The sequence below is a fragment of the Aulostomus chinensis genome, chromosome 7 (assembly GCF_037954235.1).
Source record: "Aulostomus chinensis isolate RoL2024-O1b breed Wild chromosome 7, RoL_Achi_v1.0, whole genome shotgun sequence".
NCBI lineage: Eukaryota > Metazoa > Chordata > Actinopteri > Syngnathiformes > Aulostomidae > Aulostomus > Aulostomus chinensis.
In genome coordinates, this window is record NC_141326.1 from 22,017,457 (window position 1) to 22,028,364 (window position 10,908).

Below are 10,908 nucleotides of genomic sequence, written 5' to 3' on the forward strand. Positions count from 1 at the left end.
CAGTGTTTTGTGAATAGTTCTGTGCAGCATGACATTCGAGACTGACCTGGATCAACAGTCTGCTCTTCTGCTTCTGACGATTCAGCTACTACTGCCGCCGCTGCTGGCTCTTCCTCCTCTTCCTCCTCTTCACACACTCCATTTTGGTGAGTTGTAACCTGGTCAAAGTAACCGCTCAGCAGAACCTGGTCCAAAGTCTCTCTCAGTGCCTTGTCTAGCAGAGAAACAACGAAGTCCTCAGCTTATTAAAAATAAAACAAGCCATGACAGCCAACACCAGGAAATCTCATCTAAAACAGCACTGACAGGTTTATCATCATGGATCCATCAGGCTGGAGGAATAAGATCTTTCACAAAATTGATCCACCAACTTCCAAATATCAAAAGTCCAGATTCTCACTTACAAAAGTACTGACTTTATGTTCTCACTGTCACTTGCAAGAGAAGATAAATATAGGAGTGATGCCATCTGAACACCATAGAAAAGACTGATGTGATGTTACTTGAAATCATTAAGGTTGCAACAGCAAATACAAAGTATTACAGGCTCAGAGTATATTATACTGCACATGGTATCACTGTTAATGTTTGGTACTGATGAAGTATCTGTGTCCTTACCAATACAACAATGCTGTTAATTGGTACAAAGGCAATAAATTCCAAACAGCTGTAGCTGAGAGCCTGAGGTGTGGCTACCCTGTGCCCACAGTTCTCTCTAGTTACAAAGAGGCCCACCATGGGTCCAATCTGCCCGACTTGCATTTTTGTTGCTTAGTTTAATACTTTGAATGAAGTTTGTCTTGACTGAGACAAATAGAGACGAGGGGTTCTTGTCCGAGGGAGCAACAGCACCAGCAAGACAATGTGGTCAGTTAGAATTCATCAGTTACAACTGTTAGTACCCACTTAACAACAATTTTAGTGCGGATCCATGTCTGGCAAGTGTCCTGCTGCTAGCTCCACTGCTAAAATAGCTGAATGAGTGAAAAAGTTAATGCGGACAGTATCGTGGTCAATTTGCAGGAAAGTATCAGTGATGATGAGATAAGTGAGTATTTGGAATTTTGCTCATTTCATGAAGAGTACAATAGATTCACGGCCATTTAACTGGACTAATTCCAAGTGGCAGTTACTGGTTTGGTTTCATATTCAGTATTTGTTACGACAGAGGTTTTACTTAGATGCTGACTATCTGGCCCTGCTCAAAAATAGCCTTGTTTATTGCTGCTTGGATATCAAAGTAACACCAGGCCATATATTAGTGCACACTTGTTGTTTGTTATCATCCTTCAGTTGGATACCAAAACTATAAATGCATTTTTTCCCTCTTCTTTACTTGGTTTCCTGTCTTGCTGTTTCATCCTTTATCTAACCTTCTGAGCAAATTACTGGTGAAATCCATAATGTGGTCCAGCTCTGAAATAGCTTAGAAGCAATTGAGCTGATTCAATATCAGCAGATCGCCCATTAATGATAAATCCATGCATGGTCTTGAGTCTCCATCATGAATCTCAGGCCCTCACCCCTCTACAATGATCCATCTGCTCAGAGCCCGAGTTGCAATGTCAATCCAAACCACTTGGAGAGTGAATGTGACATTACGCTCCTCCACTTTATTACACAGTTTCTTCCTCCTGGCTGCCAGAGTGAAGCGAAATGAGCTAACGGGGTGGGAGGGAGAAGTACCAACATAGAGTGCTACATGCTATTTATCTTTGGATAATAATCACTGTTGTTATCGCCTATGAATGGGGGGGCAGGATGAGGATGGTCCTGCAATTACACCTGGAGTTCAAAGACAGTTGAAGGTGCAGCATTTTGGCTTTAGCTGATGTGCAGCATCGCTTGTTTTTGTACTGACATTTTGTGCTCCTTCCCTTAGAAGAAATTAATTCAAAAAAGGATTTTCAAAGTCTGAGCATTGATACTTGGTTGCTAGTTAGCATTCAATACTAGGGTTTCATCAGCAACTTTTTTCACTGTTACAGTATCCAAGAGAAACAAGCAGTCTAGTAATTCACTCTGCATTGTGGAATGTCACAAATCAATCTGTTGAGATCATTTGTACGAGCTCCTTTGATCTAGTCGCCATCAGAGCTGGTAGATTGATAAAAGGACACCATAGAAAAATCTCCCACATTTGGTGGGAGAAAATAGTCTTGCTTCCTATAAAAAAATAAAAAATAAAAACAAAAAAGCCAGAGAATCTCAGCCCCACATCCCCTTTCCTCCCAAAGCCTTTATACACATACTGCCATTTGACAGTGGTGTTATGTTTAAATGATTGACCACTCAATGGTTTGAATGATTTCAAGGCTCACTGATATATTTAATCAGTCTTAGCATTAAAATTTCAGAGACAGCTGTTGCACTGTAAAACCTCATCTCTGCTACCGGAGCCAGACAGTGTTTTGATTGGGTCCTTGACTTGTTTTTTCTCGTAAGTATAAGCTTATATTTATTTTGTGTCCAAATCTCATAATAAATAACATTGATATGATGCATTTGTACAATCCACGATTTAAAACACAAGCTCTGCCACTGTGACTTAGTTTATGACCAAGTAAATCCAACAAAAGCTACTTTAACAACCACGGTGTGTAATTCGCTAGAAAACACGAGAAAAGCTGAGGCCTATCCACTTTAAGCTCTTCAGGCAAAGCAGGTCAATGTTATTTCCTTCACCATGGTGCCTTGGGCCAAAAACGCTGCTGCTGCCTGAATAAATATCACCCCAGATCACCAAACGGCCCTCTTCACCGAGGTGAAAGGGTTGGCATGCGTTACTACACTGAACTGGGTCACCAGTATCCTAATGTAGCTCCAGAGATCTGACCAGTGGAACCACAGGCGACAGGGCTACTGGCTCACTGCCCTGCTGCTGAGTCAGGATAAGCCCGCAGTGCTCAGCCCCCAAGCAGAATGCAGCAGTGCGAGACCCGAGGCCAGACCGCTGAGAATGCAGTACATCAATATCCCCAAGCCCTGATTATTCACATCACAGCCCTGCACACACGCTGCATTAACAAAACACAATGCACATTCGACATTAACATATTAAGAGTGGAAGCAAGCAATGCTGATCACGGATTCGGGATTATCAATCAGCGAAGGCAGGGGTTCCTGCCAGAGTGTTGCCAGCCCCACAGGCTGAAATTGGGTCCAAGCATGGGGATTTTTTTTAAATCAACCGTTTTACAAGTGGCAAACTCCTTTAAGTAATAATGTTGGCATGCATGCAGTTGAGCGAGGGCTTCGAGGCTATGAAATCTCGAGTTATTTTACAGCTGTGAATGAGGAGTGTGTGTAGAGTTGAGTCTATTGTTTGGTGGGTTTAAGTTTCGTCTCCACATTCAAGCAAAGACCTCGAGTGTTGCTGGTTTTTCTCAACAACTCTGGCCCAGGAGCAGTTTAAGTGGCCCAGATAACTTCATAAGGGAAATACTTCCTGGTTTTTCTTTAAACAAGTCAAATTGTTGCCCATGTGAGAAAGACATATCCAGCATTTCCTTGAGCCCGAACCAAATTAAATTTGTTACTGTTCTCCCTCTTGAAGACAAAGCCCAAAGCTGTACAGTTTAATTGAATGGAAAACACAATTTGCTGTTGATCGACTGATCAACAGGTCTAGGTTTGCAGGAATATGAGATTTTCAAGGATTCAATCGTGGCATGTACCTTGACAATTATCATACCAGCTTAAATTGCTTATCTAAGGTTTTGGAAAAGATGCGACCAGACAGAATCCCACCTGTGCAGATGAGCTGAACATCATTTCAAAAACAATTTTTAAGCATATCTCCTTTAGAAAAATGTTTTGATATCTAATAAGCAATTGTTCAACCAAAAAGTTACCATTACTAACTGATAATGATTATGCAATACTGTGATAACACTGATATTCACTAGGACATGTATGACCAGTAAAATAGACTGTACGACCAGTAAAATACAGTCAAGGTTTGAAAACAGGAAGTCAAACCAAGATAATGTTGTGTTCTGTTGCTTAACACAGTTATTATGGCAATTGTGACTTACATGTAGTTCCAACCACAGCCTTGTCCTTGCCCTCCAGCAGGTCCCAGAGGTGAACAGACGCTTCTTCATACTGGTCAGCCAACCTGGAGATGTACAGGTTAAGTTGCATGAATCCATTTAAATGGGAGGCAATGCGTCAATTTCATTTTCAATCATGTAAGCGTCCCTTCCTAAAAACCAACCTGATGTTTTGGTCGCGGTCAGGCCCCACTAACTTGTAGAACTCATCAAAAGCTGCGAGATCTGCATCTGTCAGCAGCGGTGAGCCTCCCAGTCCCTGCTTTAGGTCCTGCCGTACCGTCTCTTCTCCCAGCCTGTCCAGAAGGAATTGGAGCTCCAGAACGGTCTTCAGCCTCCTCTGCTCTGCCTCCTCCCGCTGCAGCTGCTCCCGCCGTGCAGATTTCTTCACCGCTTTCTGAATCTGATGACAATACACAGGAGGAGCCACATTAAGTCAAGTCATCCTGGACTCCAAATTAAAAAGAAAACTTTGGAAAGCCAGAGTCATCCTTACATCTTGTCCAAGTGTAATAAAAGTCTTCTGCAACTCTCGGGCAAATTCCAAATTGTTCATGACTTCCTGGTATTTGGAAAGGGCCTCCTAGTATGATCAAGGGTAAACACACATTTCAGAGACATACTCACACGCAATTGAGGAAATGTTTCTGGATGTATACTAGTGTATATATATATATATATATATATATATATATATATATATATATATAAATAAAACACTCACCAGCTGGTCCTGATTGAGGCGCTCCCCTTTATCCTTTCTGACTTGATAATCATCCAATTTGCTCTGTAACAGTACACTCAAACAGTTATCACATTCAGGATGTGATTTAGTAAATATGAACACTTAATAACAAATCTATCAGAATACTGCAAATATAGATTCCTTCCTTCCAAGTGGGACACTTTTTACTTAATAGACAAATACAGCTACAAATTGATCTGGAATTTATGTGTGGCAGTTTTTACCTTTTTCTTCTCCATGTTTCGGGCCTTTTTGTCGATGACACACAGAACTTGCTTCAAGACTTCGGACTGTCCGCCGAGTACAAAATTGCCCGATAACCCTGGAGCGGATCCCACATCTGGGCTGGCAGACTGAACTGTCCTATTTGCATTCATCGCTGAGGGCATCTACAAAATTCAAACATGAAGAGTCAATTACAATAGTAATTAACACAATAATTACCAGTTAGTCAGAGTCTGGGGTGACGCCTTCAGATGTCTTGTTTAGTCTGAAAACAGGCCAAATCAAATAGGAATTTGGTTTACAGGGATATAATACTGATAAAATGAGCACATGTCCCTACTGAGGATGCAAAGGCAAAGTATCTTTCTTACCCACGGTCATTCCATCAACTAAAAAACGTATTACTTCCTCTCATCTTGGGACAGCGTCAGACATAGCCATGAAATAATCGCAGGAGTCACACATCACAACAACTTCCCACTTGTCAAATAAATATATATTTAAATTACCACCTGTGGTATATAACTAGCAGGATGGCTTTTAAGGGCACAAACTAAGCATTCCGGCAATGCGATGGCATGACATGAATGAAAACGATATTAAGCTTTTCATATTAACAAAATAGAAATATTCGTCCTGCAATTTTCATCAGCCAACAATTAATTTCATCATAGCATCTAGCTAACATTACAGTGTGAAAACAGGAGGGGGGTGAATACAGCAATTTCTCCTCACTCCATTCGTTTATGAACAATCTAAGACTGATGCGTTCTGCTCTAGGCCCTGGTGTTCTACCTACAGTCTACAGTCTTTTGGTCGGTATTATCCCCGAGGTTCGGTAAAATGTCCGCACTACCGTTGGCACAGACCATTGACTTTAGCTTCTTCACGCACTGCTAGCTCAACTAGCGGCGCATGCTAGCAAGCTGCCGGCCGGGAGCTTCGCTGCTCTGGTGGTACGACTCCTCGTTTCACCCACCTTGATGTTATATATCCACAGGGGAGCTTGATAGCGATCTGTAAGACAAGGCCAAGTTATTGTTGTTATTGTGTTGCTTTATTTTCTTTTTTTCACTCTAGTGTGGGATCCGCCCCGCCGGCCTCACCGACAACTGAGACGGTTCGAAAGACGAAGAAACCCTTTATAAAGGCGAAGGTCCGTTTTTAGCTGTCGAGAATATGCCTGACTAAATGAAATATAAAATAAAACTCAAAAAAGCTGTTAACTCTTTAATAAACTAATTTATTCCATATTTTAGATTATTAACAAAACAGTAACAAAGCTGACGAAAAAATTTAGAATAAAACGCCAAGAATTTGCTAATTACGTTCAGGCAAATCTATGTGTAGCCTATTGGCAGAAAATTTGCACAATCATTAGCTTTGATGAGGCTTATGATTGATCCAGATGGCATAAACAGTACTGTTGCTGCAGGATAACATGTGCTGTTCGCAGATGTGTCAAAACACATCCCATCAGTTCAGTTCATTATTATCTTTATTCTGTACTTGAGTTGATAGTTTCATTTACTTTTTACAGCCGCCCATTTCCATCTCTGTGAGAAAAAAATAAAGCCCTCTTCCTATGAACTCACGACTATCTAAAAAAAAAAAAGATTTTTGTCAAATGATGAATTCATCTTCTTAAATGACTTTGCATTCGAAAAATATTACATGTCTTTCTATCTCACTCTTTTAGACCTTCTAATCTAAAATTTGACAACTTTTCAGACTGATAACTTATAGCGAAACAATAAGGATTGTTCTTTCTTATATGATAATGTCTTAGTATCTTAGAACAATGAATTACGCTGTTTTTTTAAAAGACTTAAAATATAGCCAAAATTGAGATAGTTATGCAACATTTTGAGAAATTCTATCATTATTGCAAGAAAATATATTGCCACAATATATTGCCATAATCTCAATTGACAGTTACAGGTTACAAACAAGTTATATTTTTCAACCTCAATATTTATGAGGTCCAACTTTACAACTATGACTCAAGTGATGAGATCTTAATACATTCTCCATGACAAACATTGGGAGAGGCAATATTCTGCATTACTACTCCGCTTGATGGAAAAACCCCTGACTCAAGTTTCACTTAAAAGCATTTTATGCTTTCAACTTTCAATGTTGTCTCACATCTTCAGCAAATGGATCTTGATTAGAAAGTGCTGCCAGTGTGATCTGACCACAAGGGTTAAACCCAGTCAGTCTAAGTAGTGATCAAGTAAAATATGGGAAAATAAGAGATGGACATTGGCAGGAGGGAAGGTGAGGAAGATCTGTGTCAATATTCATGAAGCTACATCAACCTGCCCCCAGGGACGAAAGATGGAAATTAGCCACTGACTATAACCTGGCATACTTACATGTAAATGTTATTATCAATATGCACTGTCCCTGTTCTTCTTAAATAAATCTATAAAGCTGACCTTTTGTTTGCTTAATTAAAGTTGAGCCAGGAAAGATTTATCATTTCAGTTTCAAAAGCTTTTGTGGGACATTAGCCATGAACTAAGTCATAAAATTGGAACTCTAAAATGTTGAGTTATGAAGATGTTATGGGAATGTAATAGAATTTCTGTTCACTGGATTTTTAAGGACACAAAGACACCTCAAATGTATTTATAGAAATACGATACAAAACAATGACAGAAAGATCCTGTGGCAGAATTCATTAGATATTGTAATATTTATATCAAAGAAGTAATAATATGTTCATGCACTTAAGTAAATTGAAAAAAAAAAATCAGGTTCCAAAACTGATGCCAAGGCTGCTATTAGCCCCTGAACAAAAACACTTCATTCATTAGACCGGTAGATGGCAGTAGAGCTCAGTGGAGTGATCAACATTATCACGCTGATAAAATAGCAAAAGAGTAAGTTCAATCTGACTTCCATTACCTGGAAACTAACACTTTAGTACATTGATGTTATATCTACTCATCCACATAAATGGCTGAAAAAATTCCCAACTTATTTGGACTGAGTACATCTGAATGCTTTGATTATTAAAATTTTGTAACACGTATAGAAGTGTTTTTTTTGTGAGCAGTGTTGCTGTGTGTTTTGACTGCAAACTGACGAGAAGTCTAAAGAATGTGAAACCAGCTTTTCTTTTGTTTTGACAAATACAGGAAGCAGTTAACATGGCAGCACAGCTTTTTGATTGCAGTGTTCCACTGAAAGTGTTTTCTTTTCGGGATAATACTGATTATGGGAGGATCCTGAGGGTGAGTGAAGCTCCCTTTCAACGAGTGACTCATTTCCGCAGCCTGCTGTATTTCAATCAAACAATAACACAGTTGAGCAGCCACTTTTAAAACAATTCCTGGGAGGCTCCGCATTTAACCCCTGACCTTTAAGCCTAGAGACTTTGGATCTAATGGCTCTCTGTAGTTCAAACTCATGAGGTGACAGCAAACAATAGAACTTCCCTTCACCTGGTTGTGGCTCTTAAACAGAAGCCAATTATCACTTTTCTTCAGACTAAGCAGGAAGTGGTCAGTTTCATGATTACTGTTCCAGAGCTGGTGCTATCAAAGAGTCAACACCAGTGTCTTCTTGTTTTAAGAAACAGGCCTGCAAGTCAGTGTTTCCATGAAGAATGGATTACCGTCTTTATTTCTCTGCTAATAAGGAACTTTTTTTTTTTTATAGGAAATTGCCGATGATTTAGATTTAACCAGATGTTAATATGATATCAACAATATTTTGCTATCTCTGCTGTTGAGAACAGGAACTTTGAACAACTTCATTAAACTCTTACATCATTTTCTGAATATTCAAAGGGAGAGATTGTTTGCTTTATGATCAGCTGTTTGTTCAGGCAGCAGCACAGTGGTGCAGTAGTTAGCTCTGTTGCCTCACAGCAAGAAGGTTCCGGGTTCGAGCCCCAGCTCGGGCACAGGATCTTTCTGTGTGTCATTTGCATGTTCTCCCTGTACCTGTGTGGGTTCTCTGTGGGTACTCCAGCTACCTTACACAGTCCAAAGACATCAAGAGGGGACGAGGCTGATTGATACTCTAAATTGCCCGTAGGCATGACTGTGAGTGTGAATGGTTGTCTGTCTATATGTGTTGGCCCTGCAAAAGGATTGGCGACTCATCCAAGGTGAACCCTGCCTCTCCCTCAAAAGCTGTTGGGATAGGCTCCTGCCCCCCTGTGACCCCTAACAGGATAAGCGGAAGAATATGGATGGATGTTTGTTTAGGCCTGACCCTCATTTTCCAGCTGCTCTCAAATTCCATACTGCTTTCAACTCCATAATGCTCTCAGTATCAAAAAAGCAAAACAGGAAGCTGGACATGAGTGACACGACTTCCCAAAAGGTTGTCAAGTCTCTTAACCGTTTGCTCTCCAAATCTGACCTTGTATGATAAAGATGTGCAGCCCACAATGTAATGTAATATAGGATTAACATAAACCGAAGCAAAAACTGGAAGTGTTTTTGCAGCAGAGGAAGGGTGACACATTAATTTCAAATAGCATGCACCTCCTTACTGGTGACATTTAGGAAGCCTAAAGACACAGATAAGCGCTTTACCGCTTAATGCCAACAAGCTCAAGTTTTATGATGTGCTGTAAGCCTCATCTTCCTATCACACTGAACCATCTGGAGTCAAACTGTCTGTGGAAGCTGTGAGAGTGGTGCCATCATGAAGGATAGGAAGTGGATGCACTGTTTGCACCCTCCCCCTCCCCCAGGAAAGCTTCATCTCTGTGTGCCAGGCCCACATCCTTTGGGCTCTCTCACTCAGCTTCACAGGAAGTAGTGGATGTCAACTTGGGTGTTATATTATTATTAGTGACTTCTCGTGACTTGATAGTCATAAAGATGTCCTTGAGCTACGCATTTGTGCAACCTTAGTTGGGATATTAGGAGCTAATGTGAAGTATTGAGAACTTGAACTGCTCCCTGACAAACACAAAACTTGCAGTTTCATTGGATCTGTTACATTCTTCAAATTATTCTGTCAAGTACAATTAAGAATACAATACTGATGATGTCAATTTCAGAGACAAATGTACTGAATACATTGGATGATGCAAATATACATATTAGACACATAAGAATTTGGGCTGAACGATTTGGAGGAAAAAATCTATTTGTACTTATTTTTGATGAATGTTGAATATTGCGATATTCAGCCGAGAGGCAGGGTTCACCCTGGACGGGTCACCAGTCCATCACAGGGCCAACACATAGAGACAGACAACCATTCACTCTCACAGTCACACCTACGGTCAATTTAGAGTATCAATCTGCCTCGTCCCCTCTTCATGTCTTTGGACTGTGGGAGGAAGCTGGAGTACCAGAGAGAACCCACACAGGAACAGGGAGAACATTCTTAGTTAAATGTGAAACAAATACAATAATTCTGTTAATTTCTATTTAAAAAGGTTTTATCTCTGAAGAACTTGAGGCAAACTATGACTTCGACTTTGTTTGGTCTTGGAAGCAGCAGTGATAATAATCAACCACATTACATCTTTTATTCGTCACAAAGTACTGAAATACAAAATAGTAGTTGCTTCTAGCAAGGTAATGTAGGTAAAAACAGCAACAATTCCATGACAGCTACATGACATTTCCTTGGACAGGTGTTTAATGGGAGAGGCGTGCATGTCACAGCTGATGAGTACGTTTTGTCTGCTTTTTGGAAAGCTTGTATTCAGGGTTCAAATGTGAGGCTTTTGCAACAATGGATTTGCTGCGTCGCACTAGAACAGGGAGCAAAATTCAGCTCAGATCTTGTCCTGAATCGTTTGTCATTTGAAGGGTATGTTGTTGGAGTTTTATCTCTGTTAAGCGGCTCAGCTCTCTGTGTTGTTGGCTCAATTCCGTGCCACGCTCACCTTGCTCCTAGGCC

At 40.4% G+C, this 10,908-nt stretch overlaps 1 protein-coding gene across 2 annotated transcripts in view; it reads right to left on the minus strand.

Moving 5' to 3' along the window:
• Positions 1 to 6,153, minus strand: part of caprin1b (cell cycle associated protein 1b) — a 13,578-nt gene extending 7,425 nt beyond the window's left edge. For both annotated transcript variants that reach the window (XM_086209292.1, XM_086209291.1), the window contains exons 1-7: positions 6,005 to 6,153; positions 5,025 to 5,189; positions 4,780 to 4,842; positions 4,552 to 4,638; positions 4,220 to 4,458; positions 4,038 to 4,120; positions 47 to 214 (exon numbers count right to left, since the gene is read on the minus strand). In XM_086209292.1, coding sequence (XP_086065418.1) covers positions 47 to 214; positions 4,038 to 4,120; positions 4,220 to 4,458; positions 4,552 to 4,638; positions 4,780 to 4,842; positions 5,025 to 5,189 — 805 coding nt within the window. In that variant the 5' untranslated portion in view covers positions 6,005 to 6,153. The remainder of the gene's footprint in view (positions 1 to 46; positions 215 to 4,037; positions 4,121 to 4,219; positions 4,459 to 4,551; positions 4,639 to 4,779; positions 4,843 to 5,024; positions 5,190 to 6,004) is intronic.
• Between the last annotated feature and the right edge of the window lie 4,755 nt (positions 6,154 to 10,908).